Below are 24,762 nucleotides of genomic sequence, written 5' to 3'. Positions count from 1 at the left end.
TCCACAAGTGCCTGCCAAAATGTGACTTGGGCATTGGGGGTAGCGTGGAACACAGAACATTAGAGCGCTTTGGAATATTTTTGAGGTAGAGTACAAGACTTGCTAATGGGTTGGGAGTTGAGTTTGTTAGGGAGAGAACATTCAAGGATAACTTACAGATTTCTGACTTGGGACATTGTGAGGATGGTGGTACAATTTATAAGGTGTGAAATTGGGTAGAACAGGTTGGAAGTCAAGTGTTATGACTTGGTCATGTTATGTTTGTGTAAACATCTGTGGTGTCAAGTAGGTATTTGAGTAAACTGGAGTCTTGGCCATTATAGGAGGTCTGACAATTAAGTTTGCGAACTCATCCTAGAAAAAGTGCTACATATCTCATTGCTGAATATCACTATGGTCACCTTGGAAGTACTCCCCTTGGGAAGCTATGCACTGACGCCAGCGCCTAGTCCACCCTTCAAAGCAATTTTGGAACTCTTTCTGGAATGGCCATCAGAGCTGTCCTCGTATTACCCTTGATGTCATGAATGTCATCAAAATGTCTTCAATATTTCCTTTATCTTTGGGTAAAGAAAGAAGTTACTGGGTGAGTAGGGAGGATGTTCCAATACAGTTATTTGTTTACTGGCTAAAAACTCCCTCACAGACAGTGCTGTTTGAGCTGGTGCATTGTCGTGATGCAAGAGCCATGAATTGTTGGGGAAAAGTTCAAGTTGTCTAACTTCATGCAGCTTTTCAGCTCTTCCAAATAGTAAACTTGGTTAACTGTCTAGTTGGTACAAACTCATAATGAATAATGGCTCTGATATCAAAAAAGATTAGCAACAGCATTGCAACAAGTTTGCGAACTTAGTTGTCACACCTTGTTGACTCTAAAGTCTTGGGACTGATTGGATGACCTAGGAAAAGGTGTAGCTAAAAAACGAGAAAGGCCAAAGATAAATCTCAGTCCAGGATCCTTCATTTAGAGGTCAAGTGGAGGAGGAAGAGGAGACATGGTGCAGTAGGAGGTTGGGGAGGAGCATTCCCTAACCTCCCTACCAGCCTACCTATGTCTGTTCCCATGTACTCTTCACTTTCAGCACTGGATCTCATTCTGTCTTGCCTACTCAAGGATTTTAATCCAGCAGGTACCCCCTCCCTCCTGCATCATCAGTTTTCCCCAGCCCCTGGATTATTCCTATCAATGTTCAATAACATCTTCCTGACCTCATCTCTGCCTCCAGTTGTCCTCCATTTCTTTGCTCCCTGTCACAGAGAGCTCCCTTGAGTTGTCTCCACTTGCTGTCTCCACTTCTTCATTTCCCATTCTTTTGTTCATGACGAAAAGTTTTATTTTTTATAATTAATTAAACAGTATGAACTCAACATAGTGGGAAGCAATATCAAGAAAACAAATATCATCTGGAATTACATGATTTTAAATGTGGTGGCTATCACCCTTTTATTTATCTTTGTGTAGAGACACATCAATTTACATAAAGAGAAAATTTTATATACTGTATTTCTGTTGTTTGCACTTTCCCCAGTTTTGAGAGTTTTGTTTATATCCTCCCCTCTCTACGTCTCTTGATACATCTCCTCACTTCCTTCCCACAGTGACACACATGCACATAATGTAAACAAAATGATAATGCATCCTTCCATACTTTTCTTCATGCTCTCATATGCAGAGCTTTTGTTTTATATAGTGGGGTCATACTGTAAATACTTCTCTGTAGCTTGCTCTTCTCATTTAATGAAACCTTGTGGAAAATCTTTTAAATTACTAATACAGGCTGATTTATATGGTCAATATACAATCATTTATTCAACCATTTATACACACACACACACACACACACACACACCAGCTTCTCTGGTTGAAATCTGAGTGTTACAAATACTAGTTGTTTAGAAAGCTGTGATAACATCTGGACAAATTAAGACTATTTTGAATATTAAAATAAAAATTTTAAACTTAGAACATCAGCTTATTTTCAATATCATAAGTTGTATATTGCATGTGTGAATCTACCATTAGAAAAACTTCTGAAATATGTTTAAGACAGATTGTTTAAATATACACACATTAAGTTTTTTTTATAGATATTGATAGCCATGAGTTTTCATGTGACAAGTTTTATACAAATTAATAATATTTGACACATTTATACATTTTCAAAATTTACTTTCTTTCTTAGGAAGGATTGTAATAGCCAAACTTAGTTTTTAAAATTTATTTATTTTTTAAAGCTGCGTGAGAGTATATAAACAACCTTAAGATAAATGCAAACACATTAAGAATAAATTTAATAGCAGTGTATGTGAAAATATTTCTGTTTTGGGTAATTTAAGAACATTTTTCAGATTTTGAATTTGAGGATACTATGAGCTCATACTTGGTATTTCTTGGTCAAACACATGGTCTCAATATAAGTATTATACACACTCCTACATACATATATCCATAGTAAACTTTCTTTTTCCCTAATTACTCTTTTGCTTTCTTTCAGTTTTGTAAATTGGTGTATAAATATATTGTCTATAAATCCTCATATAATGGAAGTAGCTCAAAACTAGAATGCTAAAGAACAGTAGCATCAGGAGAAGGAGAAGAGAAGCAACCAGGTAGCCATTTGGACTGAAATAAGAAAAAAAAAAAGTCATTAGAAATTACTGTTCATTTCAGTTGTTAATTTATTTAGTTAAACAATTTTTTTAATAGCTAGTTACTATGCCACTCACAGAAAACAAAGATGAATAAGACATTTGGTCTATCCTCAAAATGTTTACCTCTTAGTGTTTGAGGCTGACCAGGGAGGAAAATAGACAGTGTGATAAATATAATGAGAAAAGTGACTGCAAAAAGGCTATAGTTTCCCAAAGCTGCCTAGCTAGAAACAACACGTCTTATCTCATTTGCAGATTATTTGCACCATGAGCCTCCCATTAGCACAAAAAAACTGAGGAGTCAGTAATATTTGAAGTAGGGCCATAAATAATTGTTTTCCACTTTTGTTTAATATTTTACAAAAACCAAAACCAACCAAACAAACAAAACGCAGGTCCGGGAGAGAGAAGCAAAATCATTTGCAATCCCAATTTTAGAGTTAAGACATTTTACTCTGCTCCCCAAAGAAACTGGAGTGGGGTCCAGGGAAATGCCTTTACTACTAGTTTCCCGATGGATAGATACATCAGGACGATGGCCAGTGTTCGAGGGCTGACTCAGGGTCACTGGGGGCACAACCACTGTCCCCTCCCAGTCCCACTGCCACAGTCTACTTCCTGCCCCTTAGGTGGAGTTGAAAGACTTGTGTGATGGGAAGACAATGGCTGTTGAGGGGAATGGAGCAAAAGGGGACCCCAGCTGCAGTAACAATGCTCAGGAATTCCTTCCTGCTGTACCCCTGGATAATAGATTCATACAGTTTCTAGGACATCACACATAGGGCAGAGATATTAGGGACCCACCCAGGGAAATAGGAGAAGGGCCTTTCCTTGTGAGCTGCCACCCATGTCTTTGACAACTTCCCTCATTAAAGCCTAATTAGGCACAATCATTACCTGGGAATCACTCCATAGATCTCTATTGCAAATACTGCCGTCAGGGGACAGAAACTGCAAAGTAGAAAAAATAATATCAAAGATTAAGTACAATATATCAAGACTCCATTCATGTGTCTATGGTAACAATCAAGTCATGTACAATCTTAAGGCGTCATTTTCTTGAGATTAGATACATTTACAAAACAGCGGTGATGATTTTTCCATATGTGTGACTTAGGCTGCTTGCTGTAAAATTCCCAGAGCTTGTCAGTGCAATCTCACTGTCCTCCTAACAGCTTTACACCATTTTGATTCCCAAGGCAACAGCAATAATGATATTAGTAATAATTAACAAAAATTATTGACAAACATAATAAACAGTTAACATTTATTGAGCATTAATACTTATTGAAAATGAATACTAATTGAGCAGTTGCTATGTACCAGGCCAGTGTACCAAATGCTTTATAAATTATCTTGGCTAATCCTTACAGCGACCCTCCCTGTTAGATGAGAAAACTGAGGCTCAGATAGGTTAAGCTCCTTGCAAAAGTTTACACTGTTGTGAGCAGCAGAACTGGGATTTGAATTCAGGGTTTTCTGATCAAAGTGTCTCTGCTGTTCACCGATGTAGGCTGACTCCTTCAGGAAGCTGAGAATGTCAGAAAATTCAATATATGAAACTGTTATGTTTCTAAAGTTACTGAGTTTCTCTCATAACTTAGCAGACTGCTTGGAAAGAGACAATTATAGCTAAATAAACATTAATGATTTGATTTCACCCACCTTCATGTGGAAGAAGAGAAAAGGAGCTTAATTAATTTTAAGTTCCAGCAAAGTTAGGGATTTTTACCCAGGGTCTTCATTTAATCCGCAGAATACTATGAGATAGGTATTATCGACTCATTTTACGGACAGAAGTAAGTTCAAAGAGACAAAGCAATTTACTTAAGACTGCATAGCTACTAGTGGCAAAATTAGGATTCAAAGCAAAGTAGACTTTCTAAAACAATGCCCTCAAGGTCTATCCATGTTGGTGCAAATGGAAGGATTTCCTTTTTAAGATTTTTATTAACAATTAATTAATGTACAGTGTTAATACTAGTTTTATGTATACACCATAGTTATCCAACATTTATATACCTAAAGAAGTGATCACCGTGATAAGTCCAGCAACCAGCTGACACTGTACCACGCTATCACAATATTATTGACTATATTCCCCATGCTGTACATTGCATCCCCATGACTTATTTGTTTTATACTTGAAAATTTGAACTTCTTGTTCCCTTATACCTTTTCCCCCCTTTTAAAATTTTTCAATTACAGTTGACATTCAATATTATTTTACATTAATTTCAGGTGTACAGCGTAATGGTTAGACATTTGTATAATTTAAGAAGTGATCCCCCTGACTAGTCTAGTACCCACCTGGCACTATACATAGTTATTACCATATTGTTGACTATATTCCCTATGCTTTGCTTTACATCCTCATGACTATTTTGTTTAACTACCAATTTGTACTTTTTAATGCCTTCACTTTTTCCACCCTACTGCCTATCAGCCCAACAAATCTAGTACCCATATGACCATACATAGTTATTACAATATTATTAACTATGTTCCTTATGCTGTACCCTACACACCCATAACTACTTTGTAACAACAAATTTGTACTTCTTAATCCCTTCTCCTCTGTTCACAAACACCCCCAAACCACTCTCCCATCTGGCAACCTTCAAAATGTTTTCTGTATCTATGAGTTTGTTTCTGTTTTGTTTGTTAATTTTGTTCTTAGGTTCCACATATCAGCAAAAATCACATTGCATCTGTCTTTCTCTGTCTGACATACTCCACTCAGCACAGCACCCTCCAGGCCCATCCATGCCACCACAGATGGCAAGAACCCATTCCCTTCCATGCCTGAGCAATATCCCGTTGTATATATGTACCACCTGCTCTTTAGTCATTCATCCATCTACAGACAACTAGGCCGTCTCCACATCTTGGCCATCGTAAACTATGCTGCAATGAACATGGATGCAGAACATGGATGCACACGTCCCCTCGAGGTAGCATTTTGGAATTTTTTGGATAAATACACTGAAGTAGGATTACTGGATCCTTCTTTGTCTCTTGTTATATCCTTTGCTTTAAAGTCTGCTTTCTCAGGTATAAATGTTGCTACCCAAGCTTTTTTTTTTTTTTTTTTTTCCCCATTTCCATTTTCATGAAATAACTTTTTCCATCCCTTTATTTAAGCCTTTGTGTGACTTTTCAATCTAAAGTCTTTTGTAGGCAGCATGTGTGAGTTTTGTTTTCTTATCCATTCAGCCACCGTATGCTTTTGATTGGAGCATTTAATCCATTTACATTCAAAGTAATTGATAGATATGTAACTATTGCCATTTTATTATTCATAATTTTGATTTCTTTTTCTGTTTTAAAAAAGTCCCTCTAACATTCTTTGTAATACTAGTTTGGTGGTGATGAACTCCTTTAGCTTTTTCTTGACTTTTTTCTTTATCTATCCTTTGATTTTAAATGACAGGCTTGCTGGATAGAGTAGTCTTGGTTGTAGGTCCTTTCTTTTCATCATGTTGAATATTTTGTGCCAACTCCTTCTGGCCTGCAAAGTTTCTGTTGAGAAATCAGCTGACAAACTTATGGGAACACCTTTATAAATTACTAGTTGCCTTTTTCTTGCTGCTTTTAGGATTCTTTCTTTGTCTTTAACCTTTGGAATTTTAATTATACTGTGTCTTGGTGTGGGCCTGTTTGGGTTCATCCTGTTTGGGACACTCTGTGCTTCCTGGCCTTGTATGTCTATTTCCTTTACCAGGTTAGGAAAGTTTTCAGTCATTATTTCTTCAAATACGTTCTCAATGTCTTGCTTTGTCTCTTCTCCTTCAGGTACCACGATGGTGCGAATGTTGTTATGCTTGATGTTGTCCCAGGGGACACTTAAACGATCCTCATTTTTTTGGATTCTTTTTTTCTTCTACTGCGATTGGGTGTTTTCTGCTACTGTGTATTCCAAATTGCTGATTCGATCCTCTGCTTCATTTATTCTGCTGTTAATTCTTTGTAGTGCATTATTCACTTCAGTTATTGTATTCTTCGCTTCTGACTTTTTAAAAATGGTCTCTGTGTCTTTTTTTCTGCTTGCTATTTCTTTGTTGAAGTTCTCACTAAATTCCTTGAGCATCCTTATAACCATTGTTTTGAATTCTGTCTCTGGTAGGTCGCTTGCCTCTATTTTTTAAAGTTCTTTTTCTGGATTTTCCCCCTGTTCTTTTATTGGGGATGCATTTCTTTGTTTCCTTATTTTGGCTGCCTCTCTGTGTTAGTTTCTATGTGTTAAATAGATCTGCTGTCTCCCAGTCTTGGGCTGGTGGCCTTATGTATTGGATGTCCTGTAGGGCCTAGTGGCAAATATCCCTGGTGACCTGAGCCAGGTGCTCCAGGAGTGTCCCTTGTGTGGGTTGTGCATGCCCTCCTGTTATATTTGGGCCTTGATTGCTATTGGCATATCAGTAGGTGGGATTGACTCTCAGGCTGACTTGACTGGCTATGGGGTTTGGTCACATCCACAGCTTATGGGCTGCTGTGTGGGAGGCTTATCCCACTGAGTGGGATTCACCCCAGTGGGCTCTAGTGTCTGTTGAGATCACCCCTTGTGTGTGCCACTTGTGAGACTAAGTTGGGCAGTGCTCTGCTGTGGTGTGAAGCCAACCCACAAGTATGTTGGTTCTGGGATCTCTTGTGAGAGGCTCTGGTACAGGCCCAGGCCACCCACTGCCTGTGACTGGCCAGGGGCTACCTGCTAGGAGCTATAAAGCAATCCACAGTTGGTTGCTGCCTGTGCTGTACCTGGAGGTGTGTGGGAGAGTCCACGCTGGGAACCAAGGACAGCTGCCACAAGTACCAGGTCTGGGGTAGCCCCACAAAAAGCCAGGGCACACCAAGACCTGCTGCTACCTGCTGCTTCCTGTAAGTTTCAGTCACTGATAAAGCCTCCTGTGGTAGGCAAGTTGGGTGAGGCACTAGAGTGGGAAGAATTGTGGTCACCAGGTTAATGTCAATTCTGGTTTGGTGCCAGTGCTGAGCCTGGAGTGACTCAGGAAAAGTCTGAGCGCACACTGAGGCCAGTCACTGCCCACCTAGGCTTGCTAGTTTTCCAAGACTCTGATAGTTTTCCAAGAAAGAGTGCAATGGGGGTGCGGCTGGCTGCCCATGGAGAAAGTGCCTCTGGTGGTGCAGGTGCATGACTTGGGTGGGGCGTGCTCCCAGGGAGTCAGCGGGGCAGAGCAACGGAGCTCACCAGGCCAATCAGATTCAGATTTGGCTGGAGGGGGCCGGCTCAATACAAAAAAGATGGTGCCCACCTGCCGGCTGCACCGAAGAAGGACTCCTCACAGGGAAAATGTCTAATGTCCTCTAGTCCTCCCTGGGGAAGCCACACACTTCAGTCTGCCCTTTCATATGTATCTGAGGCCCCTCGAGTCATCATCCCTCCGCTGGAGCCCAAGGTGAGTGTCTGCAAGCGAGTGAGTCTGTGTGTGGGCCATTTAAGAAGATGGCTGGGTTTCCCACAACCTTCTAGCCACTGAGATGATTGGAATCCCCACTGTTTTTCGCAGCCAGATGTGGGGGCTCCTCTTCTCGGCACCAGTACTCTGGTCTGGGGAGCATGGTGTGGGGGGCTGGAATCCTGCACTTCTCTGGGGGAAACCAAGGCAGCTGAGATATTCCATACACAGGTGTAAGACCCGTTCCGCGTCTCCGCACCTCCTACCGGTCTCGACGTGGCTTCTTTATATTTTCAGTTATAGGACTTTCGTTTGGCTAGACTTCAGATAGTTCTCCAGGTTGGTTGTTCTATAATTTAGTTGTAATTTTGATGTGTTCATGGAATAACGCAAGCAGAGTGTTTATCTACTCCGTTTTGGATCTCTCCTTTCTTTTTTATGACTGAATAATATTCTATTTCATGTATATGTATATGTATGTATATGTGTGTGTGTGTGTATATATATGTATATATATACATATATTGATATACATATATATGTATATATATGTATGTATATATATACATATATATGTATATATATACATATATATACATATATATGTGTGTATATATATATACATACATATATATATACATATATATACATATATATGTATATCAATCTTCTTTATCCATTCATCCATCAATGGACACTTAGGTTGTTTCCATGTCTTGGCTATTGTAAATAATGCTTCAGTGAACATAGGGGTGTGGATATATTTTCAAGTTAGTGCTTTGTGAAAATTCTCTGTTAATGTGACTCCGAACTATGACATTTTTGATTCTTCCCACTAGAAATTTTCTTCCCTCTTGTCTTGTGTGATGGTGGCATCTCTTAGTGTAACTCATTTATTGGACTTTGTTGAGTGAAATAGAAATTTTATTCTTTCTTGTCATTATCCCTTTAGACAAATTGTCTGTGGAATTGTCCTTCCCTGTCCCTGGGTAAAATATTTGGGCAGAAAATTTTCAGGTAATACAAATCCTAGTCCAATCTACTTATAAAGCTTTCATCTCTCAAACATTAAGAAACTTTTTCCTTCCTCACACTTGGGTCTGAATCATGCTTAAAGAGGTAGCACTGGGGAGAGGGGTTTGGACATTTATTATCTTTTCTTCACTAAACTTCCTCTTCCACTTGCTAGCTGCTGTTTCAGAAGCTTCCAGAGTTGGGCACATGTGAGAGGAGAAGATGAAAACGTTATGTGGCTGAGAGACTTTGTGTATTAGATGCGAAACATTAACTTTTTCTCTTGAGGGGAGAGAGCTACCGTGTTTACCTGAAAATAAGACCTACCCAGAAAATAAACCCCAATTAAGATTGTCAGCCAGTGCATTATGGCAATGTTCCAGAAGAAGATGACCCGACTGTATTTGAATAAATGTAGATTGTTGTACATGAAAAAAATAAGACATCCCCTGAAAATATGCCCTAATTCGTCTTTTGGAGCAAAAATTAATATAAGACCCAATCTTATTTTTGGGGAAATATGGTATAAGACCCGGTCTTATTTTGGGGGAAACACAGTAGCATTCCAAAATCCAAAACGCAGAATGGGTTCTTCATATACTTCCAACTGGGAAATATCACCTGATATATCATGACTTAGGGGATGCTTTGTCTGGCCATTTACCAACCACACCTCAGCTCCTGACTTCCTATGGTTTTCCCCACACATTCTCTCTCTTTGGGGTCACCTTATCCCTGAGGTGAGCAGGGATGGTCCCTTTCACTATGATCCAAGTCCAGTTTCTTTTCATGCGTTCATATGAACCCATCTGAAACTGCACACATTTACCCCCAACATTGGTGAAAGCCCCATTTCCATCCACCATGTCATTCTTCAGCCTCCCTTTGAGTCAGTGTACCTGTAGGCAGCCTCTTACCTTCAGACTTTCTAGATGAACATTAAAACAGTCTTTGTTCCCCCAACCAGTTTAATTATAAGCACCTTGAAGGCTGAGATTGCCCGTATGTTATATTTGCATTTATCACAGCCAAGAAACATGGTAAAGTACTCAGATGTAATTATGAATTAAATTAATGTGTAACATGAAATCTTATCTCCCACCTCTATACAATGTTCAATGTGATTGCTATAAAATGAAAAAGCAAATATGTAAATAAGAATAACAGTATTGGATATCTGGGTGACATCAAATTAAATCAAGAAAATAAAAATGTAATATTGAGGGACTAGTGCTAAAACTATTATAATAAAACATTTATATTCACCTATAGTTTGGATCCAGGATCTTCACTCGAAACACATACATTCCAGTGTGGTGCATGGGCCACACTAAATGGTTATGGTTAGACTTATTGATAATCTCATATGGTTGATTTAAGTCTCCTGGTTTTCCAATAGCATAAGAAAAACAGTGCTTATAGTTCTGAACAGGAAACAATGACAAAAACCTTAAGGTTATTTTCTGACTTTAACAAACAAAATTATATTCTCATATATTTATCTTGGCAAATTAGTTAGAGATATAATGGTTATTACCTTCTATCATTTTAGTGCTGTCTAGTAGTTTTAGAGGATATATTGGGTTAACATTTGATAAAAAGTGAAGCTTAGTGAAAGCAAATGCTATATTTATTTTTTATTTGCAGATGATAATAAATTAGGGTGTTGAGAGTATAAGCATATTATTTCCCTAAATCAAAAAAGCATAAAATCCTCCAAGGATGCTTAATTTGGGGACAGACACTATTTTGATCATTAGGTATTTGTGTGTATATATATCTCTATCTATCTATTTATATATAGATACATCATAAGTATATATATACACATATATAGCTATATATAGAGATAGATATATAGATATTATAGGAATGAAATGCTGTTTCATTTCAGGTATAGGTTTCAGGAAAAGAGAACCTCTGATTGCCATTTTTAATTAACATACAGTTCAGTTACATACTGTACAGTTAATATACCCTTCAGTAGGGTAGCTTTACTCACAGAACATAACTAGTGTTCTGTTATATTCAGACTCCAGACTGAGTCCGCCCTTTTAGTGGTGAGTATTGTGTTTCTTGAATTCAATAGAACTGAACATTTAGGGCCTTGTGTGGGCACTCCGAATCTTTCTAGAATGTAAGCCACTATTTCAATGGTTCTTAAATGTGGATCCCAGGGCAGTAGTATCAGCATCACCTGGGAACTTGTTAGAAATGCAAATTTTGGGGCCCCACCCCACATCTGTTGAATCAGAAACTTTGGAGGTAGGGTACAGAGATGTGTTTCAACAGGTCTTCTGGGAGATTCTGTGTACACTAAGATTTGAAAACCCCGGCGTTATAGCCTACGGACTGAGGCAAGATCCATGACTGTTACTCACCAGGTGGTTCATTGCTTCCCAAGGAATATGTTATTTTGGCAGAATCTTAGAACATTTGGGTGCCCTTTATGAGATTTTGGCATATATAGATCACTTACACTATCCTCAACCCCAGACCCTTGAATGTCTTTCAGCAAAAAGTCAGGAGGGTGTTTTGTTTTTAAATAATTCCATTGCTAGTTTAATTCCTTACGATTTTTTTTTTTTTTTTTTTTTAATTCCTGAAAATTTAATGGCAGCTCACGGCCTCTGGCTGCTCATGGCCTCTGGCTGCTCATGGCCTCTGGCTGCTCATGGCAGCCCAGCTCCAGGAAGAGCTGTTGTTCACAATCTTAGCTATAGAGGGCACAGCTCACTGGCCCATATGGGAATCGAACTGGTGACCTCGGTGTTAGGAGCACGGCGCTCTAACCACCTGAACCACCAGGCCGGCCCTCTTTATGATTTCTTACTAGTGGAATGATACTTTTTATAATTGGTAGACGGTCTATACGCAATTAATTAGTTCTACAAATATTTATTGAGCACCCATAATGGGTTCGATGTTGGGGCTACAGCAGTGAACAAAACAAAGTCTTCTCTCATTCTAGTTGGGGAGACAGAATATAAATACGACAAATAAGCAGACTACATAATGTGTCAGTGAGTTATAAATGCTAATGACATTAAAGAAAACGGAAGAGGACGGTCATGGGGTGATGGTAACTTTTTTGGGGGAAGTCTTCATTGACTAGTTGAGTTGTAAGTAAAGACCCGAAGGAGGAAGCTAGCTAGTCATGGGGGTGGTGGCAGCAAATCGCGAAGGCTTTGTCATAACTAAGTCAGACTGGAACCGTTGCACGGTTTTGAGCAGAAGAGTGACATGTTCTCATTTATGTTTTAGAAAGACCAATCTAACTGCTGTGTTGTGAGTAGATTCATGGTGGGCAAGGCTGAAGCAGGGAAACCAATCACGAGGCTGTTGTTATAACTCAGATGGTGATGGTGGCTTGAAACAGGGGGGTGGCAATTGGGGTGGTGAGGAGTGAACAAATTTAGAATATACTTTGAAGGAAGAGCCAACCTGAAAGACCAAATGGGGCATAAGATGATCCTTGGAGTATTTTATCCTGATCAAACTGGAAGGATGGGATTTCCATTAACTGAGGGAAGAATGTTGGAATGTGTGTGCAGGGTGGATAACAGAAGCTCAGTTTTGGACATGTGGAGTTTGAGATGCTAATGAAGCATCATCAATTTCCTTTTTTTTTTTTTTTTTTGGAGTATTCACATCAGTAAACATGTTGTTATTTCTCTCAACTTATTAAAAATAAGGCCCACTCTTCACCTCATCACTCTACAGCGACCCCACTATTTCTTTCTCCCCTTTACTGCAAAACTCTTCATCAGTGATATCTCTTCTTGCTGTTTTGAATTCCTTTTTTCCACACTTAAACCCACTTCAGTAAGGTTTTGACTCTTACTGTCCCCCTGAAACCAACCCTGTCAAGGTTACCAGTTATCTCTAAGTTGCTAAAGTGAATGATCACTTCTCGGTCCTCGTCATAGTTGACCTATCTTAGATTTGACACAGTTGATACCTCCCTCCTTCTTGTGAGACTTGATTACATGATGTCTAGAACACCACACTCACCTGGCTTTCCTCCTGCTTCTTGGATTATTCCTTTTTCATCTCCTTTTCCCCTCTTACTTCTCTAAATAGTAAAATGACCCAAGGTTTAGTCCTTCTCTTTTTATCTCTATATTAGGGGTTCCTAACCTCATAGTGATCGTGTGTGTGTGTGTGTGTGTGTGTGTGTGTGTGTGTGTGTGTGTAAGTTTTCTTTTATGGGTCTGTTTATCAATCTGGTGAAGCCTATGAACTACCAAGGATACTTCCTTAGAATAATGTTTTTAAAAACATAATATAAAATAGGTTACAATACAAGGAAAAGTAGTTATCAAGAATGATAGTTGACAAAATAGAAAAAAACAATATGGCAACATATTGCACATTTAAAAATATTTTCTTTAAATAACAGGATCTAGCACTGTGTTTAATAACTACCATATTTTCTTGGTAAAGTAGGAAGCAAATTCATTAGATAAGAATGAGGATGGGGGAAGTGGTATTGGGAATTTTAGGAGAGAGGAGAAAGTATTCAATAGCTATTTACAAGAGGAGGAGAGGAAATGAACTAGAGAAATACAGTTATGTTTGTTGGACATTATTATGGAACCATTTTAATCATGAAATTAAAATGAAACAAGTCAGCCTGGGTATGTTTTTTTCTTACCACAGTCAACTGCTAAGGTGGATAGCTGAATTTAACTAGATTGTGATTTAGTTGCACAAGTATGAGGAAGTCAGAAGAGGCAAAGGAATTGAGGGTACATATTAATAGAGTGATAATTATTGACCATGGAATTTAACCTGGATAAAGAGGGAAAAGATAACCTGGGACTGGGGTGAGATTGGTAGGATCAGTACATTAAAGGTTATGTTGGGGTTGAAGGATTGTTCAAAGAGTTGTTAGAGTAAAGCTTCTAGAGATAGGTTGCTGGAAGGATAGAGGGTGGTGGATGGAAAGTGGGATGTTTGAAGTGGAATAAAGAATACACATTATTTGTAGATATGCCTGTCTTGACATGCACAGATTGTCATGTTGAAGCAAAGTAACATTCTTATTGTAGGGTGTACATTTTACAGGGTGAAGTACCTTATATGTCAGTTTTTACTCATGATATGTGATTTGATTCTCACATAACATATATTAACTTCAATTCAAGAAAATTCATTTGCAAAAAATGGAAAACTATATAAGATTGATAATTGGCAGCCGTATAGGAATTGAAACTTCAGGATTCCTTTAGAAAGACTCACTCTCAGTGTTTTAATATGTTTGTCAGGATATTTAATAATCTGTAAACACATCTTTTCAGCAGAGAAAATTATAACAAAGTTGCTAGTAACACAGGAGCAACAGAAGATTAAACAGAAATTAAGATGAAGCATTTTTGAAATCATTATATAATCCACCAGAAAAAAATTGGACTTGATTTACCAAAACAAATTTAAATCCAAAGTGTTTCCATCAAACTTTTGATAATACTGAAATGCCAAATTACTTCTTATAAATAAACAATTGCAAGGTAATGCTTTTCTTACCTCAGGTCCCCAAGCTTCTTCTAATGGGAGATGCTTATTAAGTTCAGTCATTGATTTCCATGTCTGGGCTTCATGTAAACAACCACTCTGCCAAAAGATTATATACGGTATTTCAGTGTATTCCTAAGTATTTAATATATTTTAATGCAGTTGAAAACTATGTATTTAATTTTTTATTATTTAAATGTTTGCTGATATACAGAGAAGCAATTGACTTTTGTATATTGACTTTGCATGGAGGGAACTTAAATTCTCTTATTAATTTTAATTGTTTCACATATTATCTGTGAATATGATGGTTTTATTTCTTCCTTTCCAATCCTTATACTTTTTATTTATTTTTATTGTTTATTGTTTGCCTTATTACAAAGATCAGGAACAATATTATATAGAAGTGGTGATAACTGGTACCCTTATTTCATTCTTGACTTCAGGCTTTCACATTTTCACCATTAAGTATGATGTTTTCTATTTTTTTTTGTTTGTTTTTGTTTCTACATTTTATTAGGTTAAGGAAGTTACCATTTATTTATAATTTTCTAAGATTTATTTTTAAAATAATGTCATATAAAGATGATAATTTTCAAATAAAGGGACATTTCATCAACTATTATAATAATCTTATGCCTTTTCAATTTTGCTGGATATAAAAATCCTTGTCTTACATTTAGTGGTTTAAATATTTTACTCCATTTTCTCCTGACACAAAGCACTGCTATAGAAATGTCTGATGATACTTTAATTTTATTTTCCTTATAAATTGCTTGCTTTCTGTCTAGATGCCCACTTGGGTTGGCTGTTCTGATTTGATATTCTCAAGTATATGTACACTTTTTCAAGATGAGGCTTCAAATCTTTATTCTCTTCATATAGTGGATTACTTTGATTTTCAAATGATATCCCAATTCTTCATTTACAAAATAAACAAAACTTGGTCTGGATGTATTATGTTTTAATATATTCATGAGTGATCAGCCTTTTGTGCTGTGGCCTACAAAGTGAAAAGGCAGAGTAAAGGGATTCACTATGGAGGCTGAGATCCATCCGTTACGGAGTATGGAGGAAAACCAACAGAGTGTAGGATCAGTGAGGCCAAGGTCAGCGGGTTAAATGATGCAAGGAAGTCAAGTGAGATGAGGCCTGGAGAGTGTAAGTTTGATTCAGCACAAATATTATCAATGTCTGAAAGCCTAAGGCAAAACCATAAATAATCAAACCTTAAATACAGTGTAGAGAGGAAAGAAAATATCTATAATTGCATCATCCAACTATAAACATTATTTTTGCTGACCCCTTTAAGTCTGTTTTATATGGCGAATGACTTCTTTTCTCATAAATTAATTTTAGTAGTCATGGAATATGACTACTATTCTTTTTTTCCCCTACCCACAGCTGACTGGTTTTATTTTCCTTAGAAAATGTATATATTTATAAAGTAGAAAAGCATTTCTAATTGCATGTTAAATTCTATTCGCATTGTAGGACGCCATACCTTCTTCATAGTATTATTAAAGCTATAGTCATCCCTGCCGTGTATTTCCCACACTATGAAATTTGCCTCCACATCTTCAATATAGCCATTGTCATTGTATCTGAAAAGAACAGAAAGGACAAAGTAACAGTTTAGTATAGAATAGAGGGGTTAAGAGCTCCAGCTTCCAAGTCAGATGGGCTTAAGCTTAAATCCTGTCTTTATCCCTTACCAGTGTGACCCTGGGGAAGTTACTTAAACCCTTGAAGCCTTAATCTTGTCTGTAAAATAATAACAGTACCCACTGTACAGGTTTCCTTCAACTCTCAGAATCAACCTAATAGCAATGAAGCGGAAAACTTTTCATTCTTTTAACAGTTGGAGCCATAAGTTCTCTTTGCTTTGATAGGAACCATATATCGATAAGGTGAGGGTCGCTGAAGCCCTGCCAGCTTGGCTGGTCGCAGGGAGAAAGATGGAGATGTGTGACGAAAGGCAGAAGGCCACAGCAAGCATGCCCTGATGTCACTTGATAAACAAATATTCGCTGGGTGCCTGTTATGTACCAGACTGTTAAACCATAGAAGGACGATGATGAGAACAGAGATGCTGCAGGTCTGCCTGGAAGGTGTGGCTGGGGGTCAGAGGACCAGCAGCCCGGTGAGAACTGAGCTGGATGGAGAAACGTAAGTCATCAGAAGCTCCCGGTGCGATGGGCATGGAAGGCCCAGGCCCAGGGCACATGGGACGACCAGTAGCAGACACCCGCACACAGTCCAATACGGAAAGAGTGCCCGTGCCCCTGATGCTGGCACTGCAGACACAAGCCCCATGGAGCTAAGAGGATGTACCCCAAACTCAGAGAGTTTTAAATGAGAGGTGTTACTTTTTTAAATGGTTAAGATCATGTTTTCCCCTGCGGTTATTGTATGAAAATAGGGGCTTGAGATGGAAGCTGAATTTCACTTACTGATAAAGTCACACATACATTTGCATCCAGTTTCGTGACTGTTTTAAAAATGGTTACACGTCTTCCTTCTCCACCAGCCCACTTTTTTTGAATGCTACAGTCCCCTGTACCTTTTGGATGGAAATTTCACTTAGGACCTTGGTCTCGGGCAGGTTGCCTCAGTGTCTGACATATTTTCTTGTGTCACCTCTCTGTGTCCATTCATAAAAATAACCGGTCCCTGGCAGCATCTCTTTGTCCACTGCCCAGAGACCTCTGCCTGACTTCGCAGTCATTCTACCTGGTTTTACAGGTCTGCTAGGAATTGCTGCCATCTGCTCCTGGTTATAAAACAGTTATTGTCCCATTCTCACAAATGGGGCAGAAAAAATTTAAGTGTCAGATAGTGGTATCTGAGAAGCTATTTTATTTCCATCTTAATTGTTTGAAATAGTAAAGAGAGGAGGAACTCAGGTGTGACTAACTAGGGATTGAAGTAATGGTGCTTGACTTTCTTGGTGCAGGACAAGGGTCCTAGGGAAGTCTAAACACTAATGAGAACTCTGGCACCTCCCCAAGGAAAAGACACACATGTGTGTGAGCACACACAATTTTGTACAGTTTCAGAGACCTGAGTCAGGTTTTAGCAAAATTCTCATTCTAGGAACTTCGGAAGGTATAGCATGTCTTGTTGCATCTTCTGAAAGCCATCACAGTCTTGAATTATTAAGACTAGTCGCAAAGCCGTATGTTTTATCTAAATAAAAAGATCTTGGAAGTCTGCCCGGGCATCTTTTGACATTCACGAAAGCAATAAGCCACAGTGTCATCTAGTGGCAACAAGGATACATTGCATGACCCCTACTTTCTGGGTTTATAATGATTTTTGATGTTTATTTCACTGAGAATAAGGAAAAAAAAATACTTGCCAGGTAAGCATGGCTTATTTTCATGAATGTTTATTCATGTAAGATAGAATGCTAATTAAGCCTGAGAAATTTAGAAATGTCATCAGCTGGCAACTAACTGCCCTACAATGTGTATCTTTCTCCACTGTGGTAGTTCCACTTTTGCAACCGGGAAGGAGAGACCTCTCTGTAACATGTTTTCAATCCTGTGTGACCACTCTGGATAGCCCATTATATTGTGATGCTTTAATACCTGGGGCCTGGCTGTCCCTGGAGGGACTGACCCTCCGGGGTTAATTAATTGCTAGAGATGGCAAATAATTTGCCTTTGAGCATGCAACCAACCAATTCAGTGGTTTTCACATGCAAACCAACAAATCCAGTGCCCCTGTCCCCAACCACCTCCTTCCCGGGCTCTAACACTCCCTCTGGGCCACTATCCACCTGCCCTAGTCACCTCAGGGCCAGGTACCAGACACCTATGCTCAGAGCCCGCTGAAATTATTCAAAATAGCCAACCCCAAGCCTGCTTCCCCTGCCTTATCCATTCCTTCCCACAGAAAACACAATAAAGGCTCTTGCCCCCACTTTCCCCTCATTCCCTCTGCCTCCTGACAGACCCTGATGCTTCTCTGGGTGGCCCTGTGTGGCCTGCTGTCCTTCCTGTTTCTTGGGATCCATACATATAATAAGTTTTTACCTTCCTGACAGTTGTTTCCATATCTGTGTGTCTTACTGTATCTGATTCAAATGAATCCTGAGTACCCCTAAAACACCCATAATACCGATTCCTGACCTCTCTGCCTCATAGTAGAGCAATTAGGACCCCCTGTTTCCTCTGGGGTTGATTCTAGTTCGGGATGGGTTGTCATGGAAGTTGAGAAAGCACAGGGGCAGCTGGGAGGACTGACATTCCCAGTTGGATCGTACGTCCAGGACTAGCCTCATTCTTATTAGTGTTTGATGGTGGGTCTGTTGTGTTATATGTAAAATTCTCCCAACCGTGTTCCTGAGCCGTTCTCTATAAAGGTAAAGAATTTATTATAATCTAGAGTCCTAGTGTCCTGGTGACCATCCCTGTCTGCCGGTTCCTCAAAGCTTAATTACTTAGCACCCAAATTTGCCTCTGATAAATACCTAATCGAATACCCGGTTATCAACTATACACTGCTATCATTCAACTGAACTGGACACTGAGCCCTATTGACCTGACTGTTCCTCTGTAGTTAGCCTCTAATACTTGATTGCTTTCCTAAGAGAATTGGAAGCAACAAACTTTGTCAAGTGATCCCTAGTAGCAGAGACATAAATAAGTTACCAATAGAAAAAAAGTGCTCCCATAATAGTCCGAAGTAGTGCTGCTCCAGCAGTCCACTCTCTGGCCCCAACCTCTTCCATCATTTACATGTCCTCTCACCTGCCCCTTGATCTCATGGAGACTTCCAGTCCCCTGATTCCTCCCTGCTTTCTGATTACACGGCAGCTCCCTCCAGCCTCTCTTCTTCCCTACTCAGCCCAGTCTGATGGTTGATCATCTGACCCCTCTCTCACCAGCATCCTAGATTCACTCAATTCATTTTCACTTCTTCCCTGTAAGTATCAGAGGATCTGGGGCACCCCAAGTACCCCAGAGGACCGACTTACTTAGAAATCTTCCCTTTTCTCAAGGGTCATGTGTTTTGCAGTTTTTGCTCTCCACTGCTTCTAAACAATTATTACATTTTGCTCAGAGCATATATAATTGTTATTGGGCAGAGTGTATGTCAAATAAAAGTTACTTTGCCATTTCTAGAAATTCAGTTCTGGATGACATCTGTCTGACAATTTCTGGCCCATTGTTTTCTGTATAACTTTTAGGACCCGCTTGTCACATTCTGCTAAAACCCTGATGGAGTTTTTATTGGAATTGCCTTGAATTTGTGGATAGGTTAGAGGAGAAATGATACCGGAAGGATGGGATTGCTATCAATTAAAATGGGAAAGGCTATTGATGGAGCAGGTTTTGATGGAAAGATTAGGAGTTCGGTTTTGGACAGGGTAAGTTTGGTATATCCATTCACTGTCTAAGCAGAAAAGTGATATATTTATTCAACATCTAAGTGAATTTATGGGTCTGGCATTCTGGAACTTTGCAGACACTGTGAGTGCTCACCAAATATTTTTGTGCCTGTTTGCACTTTGTAGCCCTCCTTGGAGTTACACTGGGGTCATGGCATTAGGTTCCAGATAATAGGATATGGGTAGAAGTGGTGTAAGCCACATCTAGGCCCGACCCTTTAAGATATCCCCTATAATCCTCCAGTCTTTTTTTTCCCGGTTTTCTTTTTTCATAGTGGAAACCTAGGAGGCCATGTCCAGATGACATAGCTATGATATATGTCAGATTATGACGTGAAAAGAGTTAAGCCCTGAGATACTAGGGTTTACTTGTTACTGCAGCGTAACCTAGTCATATTTGACTAATACAAGGGGAGATATTCAGACCAGTGATAGAGTTTGGGGTTTTATCAGTATATTGAAACATTCAGGTCCATGAGGCTGGATGATATCACTAAAAGTGCAAGTTGAAATAGAGAAAAGGAAAGAAAGCCCTGAGCCTTATGCATTCTAACATTAAGAGGTCACAGAGAAAAGGAGAAATTAAAAAATTAAGGAGTAGCTACCAGTGAGGTAGCAGGGAAAGTAGGAGAATGCGATATCCTGGAAGCCAAATGAAGAAAATATTTCACGCAGGAGGGAATGCTCAAATGTGTCAATTCTTGTTAATGAGATCAAATAAGGTGAGACCCGAGAATTGAACGTTAGGTTTAGCAATACGGAGGCTACGGGTGACACTGGCTAGCAGTGAGCATGGAGTGGTGGGGGTAAAAGTCTGACTGGCAGGGATTTGGGAGAGACTAGGAGAAGAGTTGGTGACAGTGAATATAGTAGCTAATGGGGTAGTGGGGTCAAGAGAGGGTCTTTGTTTTGGTTTAAGGAAAGAACTGCATGTTTATATGATGAATGAGTAGAGAATCAGTAGAGTATGATGAATAAAGCTAATGATGCAGGAGAAAGAGGCGACAATTTCAGGAGCAATGTTCTTAATTAGGAAAGGGGGTGGGGATACAGTTAACAAATGGAGGGACAGGCCTTAGATACGCATGTAGTTCATCTATGGTGATAGGAGGACAGACAGAGGTCATAGGTCCAGATGCTTGAAGATGAATGGCTATGGTGGAGGAAGATTGGGGAAGATCTCTTCTGACCGATGTCACCTTCGGCTCACTCATCTTCCTTGTTCTCTCTTTCCCTGACCACTCACATATATCAGTTATCAAACTCTGCCTATTATAATCACTAGTTTTTTTCATAAATGATTCTTCTTCTTCTTTGCCCTTGTTACTATTTCAATTATTTGGTTATTTCTTCCCTGGACTAACAATACAGTTTACTACCTGGTCTCCTTACTTAGACTTGTTTCCCTGAAACTCATCATCTTTACTTCTCCCAGAGGGAACTGGCTAAAGAAAGTATTTGATCATGCTGCTCTCCCATAAGAATGGATAGATGTAATACAGAATTGTACACCTGAAATCTATGTAATTTTACTAACAATTGTCACCCGAATAAATTTAAAAAATAAATTAAAAAAAAAAAAAGAATGGATAGAAAGAGTTCCACCGTCGGGAATGCACTGAGCTAGTTTCCCACCCTCTTCTGACACGTTGTCTCCACTGTATTCCCCATCAACATTATAGTGTTTGAACTATACATTTTCTTCCTCAAACTATCATTTTTGCTTGAAAGGCTTAGCCAGTGGGATTCTTTATTACCTTTCTTACTTCTCCTTTCCTTCCCTCCCCTGCCTTCAGCTAAATATTCATTATCCTTTAAGACTCAGTGACTCAGCTCAAATGCACTTTTTCTGGGAACATTTCCCAGAGTCCCTCTTCCTTCCCTAACTAAATTCAATACTTTTCTTTTGCATTTCAATACCAACCACCCACAACATTTCCTTGTATCATTCCACTTAGCATACCAGCCCATACTCTATGTTTATCTAATTCATCAGACTTTTGCCCTTGAAAGCAGAAATCCTGTCTTATTTATCTTTGAATTCCCAGTGCCTAGCACGGTAATTGGTGCAGAGTAGGTATTTAATAAGGATGAATTGAACTGAGGGGTGCACTTCTTTGAGAGAGAACACTAAGATATTTCACCTCTGGGGGATTAGGCACTACCTAAAACAAAGTAAAATGCTAGGACTCAGTGGAAGGAGGAGTGTGTAGGGTGCCCGGGCAAAGCATGGTTAGATGTCTAGAACATCACAACTAAACAAGAGAGCAGACTAGCCTGATCGCACAGAGAACCCATGACAGGGAGTGTAAGGGGGTACCGTGAGGGTGAGGGCGCAGCGTGAAATCTGAGAACTGCCATGGGTGAGACGTGGGGGGAAGAACCTGCAGGCAGAGGCCTTTTGGATCCCAGCAGGGGAAGCTCTGAGGGCAACACTCAGTTGGAAGTCCTGATTCATTATTCCTTACCCATCTATGCTGCGGGATCTCAGAAGCTGTCTGTCGCCTAAGACGGCCTCACAAGCTGAAAGCCTTGACTACAATTTTGATGTTTTACACGTAGGAAATTCACTCCTGGTAATTTATCCTAATGGCATATCTGGACTGGTGTTCAAACATGTCCACAAATACATAAATGGATATTCACCACATTTTTGTTTATACGAACAACAAAAAGAGGGAAATATCACTCATTTATCTCTTATCTTTTGATATTTTAAATTTTGTGACAAACTGTATAACTTCTACAATCATAAATCAAGAATAGAGTCAGAGAAGCAAGCAAATGAATACAAAATTACTTGGAAAAGCCTTCCTCGGAGTATCTTATTATGCAATATTATTTATAAGAATTAAGTTAGAGATAATATTTTTGAAATCTCCCCAATATACTGTCCCTTGTTAGGAATCTAGTTTCTTTCCTTGCAAGCTTTTAGGTTTTCGGTTTTTTTGAAACATAGATGTGTCTATTTATTTATTTATTTATTTATTTATTTATTTATTTATTTATTTATACTTATTTACTGATTTTAAGGAGGGTGCAGCTCACAGTGGCCCATGCAGGGATCGAACCAGCAACCTTGGTGCTACCAGCACCGTGCTCTAACTGACTGAGCTAACCAGCCACCCCGCAAGCTTTTAGTTATTATGGAAAGAAAAGTCATATGTCATCTAGGGAAGGTAGTTTCCATCAAACAGGCAGGGGTGCTGGAAGGAACTTGGGGAGAACTTGAGAGAGGATAAAGCGAGGGTTAAGAGACAGCCTGTATCCCTGGGAAGAGTTTCATCTCTCTTACACACTTATGTCTCACAGCTAACTTGCAACCTCCTTCACCAACGTGGAGACTATGAATTGTGCAACTCAACCTAGTACTGAAAACCTAGTGGCACATACATTGGGTGCTGAAAAATATTTATTATTAAATATAGGATTAATTAGCCTTCTTTTCATGCTTTTGAATGGAAACTTTCAAAGTAAGTTCAAATTTAAGTGAGAATATACTTACAATTGAATCAAAGGGTGAAACTTTTCTCTGAAATGAAGTCTCAATGGGGAGCCATATTTTTTCCAACTGTATTTTACTCTCTAGAAAAGGAAAAAAGCTTTAGTTATTTTCTATATTTGGCCAACTGATAAAATTCTAGTTTTCTTACCAAATTTTTAGATGGTCGATCCCTCAGATATGACCTGTAAAAAAAGACATTTTTCATTACTTATCTTTCCTTTTTTCAAACTTAAACATTAAAACTATTACTTTGTTTGGGTAAGGAGGTATCACAAAAGGCAAATAGATAACCATAATCACAAAATACTCCCAAAATATGTGGAGGTTAAACAACACACTTCTAAGTAACACATGGGTAAAAGAAGAAATCTTAAGAGAAATTTAAAAATATTTTGGACTAAATGAAAATGAAAACACAACTTATCAAATTCATGAGATGCAGCAAAAGCAGTGCCTAGAGGTAAATTTACAGCAATGAACGCACATGTTAGAAAAGACTGGTGCTAATAGGAATATAAATACTAACCGGTTCTAAATTATTGGTACTACGTTAATAAAAAACTCAGTGCTAATGTTAAAAAATTTCTTACTTTTCAATACTGTAAAAGAAATCAGGATGACGATGTTCTTTTTCTTTAAATCTACAAAAAAAAAAAAAAAAAACGATAATGAAGTTGTAATATCATCATTCCTTATGTACTTGCACAAACTTGACTTATTTAATTCAGTTAAATCATTTAACTTAGCAATTCTCAAACTTGAGAGTATCACAGAATCATCACTCATTGAATTGGAATCTCTGGGATTCATGTGTTGCCCTAGCATTTCTACTTTTAAAAATCAGTTTCACAAATGTTTCTTAAGACACCAGAATTTGAAATCTACTGATTAACCTCTTATATTTGATACATGTGAAAAATTGATAGAAAATCCATCAAAATGAAGACAAATTTCTTTGGACAGTTTTATTCCTCACACATTTTTAAAAAACAGGTTTCCAGTTGCTACTAGAGACTCAGTTGTATAGGTAAGGAGCTACTTTAGGTTTCACGTAATCACTAGTTAGGATTCATGCAGACCTAAGGCTATCATGGTGTAGAAAATGATAGTGTTTTTAGTAAGTTATTCATTTGACCATTTTTGTTGGCTGCTTCTAGTCTAACTTAAAAGGAACCCTAGTCAGCACTGTGTTTAGGTAGATATTGGAAGCCCAGACCATCTCCCGCCCTGAATTAATCCCCAAGAGATGCCCTTCTCCATTG

At 38.7% G+C, this 24,762-nt stretch overlaps 1 protein-coding gene across 1 annotated transcript in view; it reads right to left on the bottom strand.

Moving 5' to 3' along the window:
* Positions 1-2,469: 2,469 nt before the first annotated feature.
* The window catches only part of CATSPERE (catsper channel auxiliary subunit epsilon), an 84,497-nt gene continuing 62,204 nt past the window's right edge, over positions 2,470-24,762 (bottom strand). Inside the window, exons 15-22 of the mRNA XM_019730846.3 lie at positions 24,091-24,141; positions 23,649-23,682; positions 23,501-23,580; positions 16,102-16,201; positions 14,610-14,696; positions 10,347-10,504; positions 3,550-3,603; positions 2,470-2,623 (exon numbers count right to left, since the gene is read on the bottom strand). Coding sequence (XP_019586405.3) covers positions 2,470-2,623; positions 3,550-3,603; positions 10,347-10,504; positions 14,610-14,696; positions 16,102-16,201; positions 23,501-23,580; positions 23,649-23,682; positions 24,091-24,141 — 718 coding nt within the window. The remainder of the gene's footprint in view (positions 2,624-3,549; positions 3,604-10,346; positions 10,505-14,609; positions 14,697-16,101; positions 16,202-23,500; positions 23,581-23,648; positions 23,683-24,090; positions 24,142-24,762) is intronic.

Source organism: Rhinolophus sinicus, chromosome 6, assembly GCF_057876585.1.
Source record: "Rhinolophus sinicus isolate RSI-liver-muscle chromosome 6, RSI-T2T, whole genome shotgun sequence".
Classification (NCBI taxonomy): domain Eukaryota; kingdom Metazoa; phylum Chordata; class Mammalia; order Chiroptera; family Rhinolophidae; genus Rhinolophus; species Rhinolophus sinicus.
The sequence above is the reverse complement of the archived record's forward strand: the minus strand, read 5'-3'. Positions and strand labels throughout refer to the sequence as shown.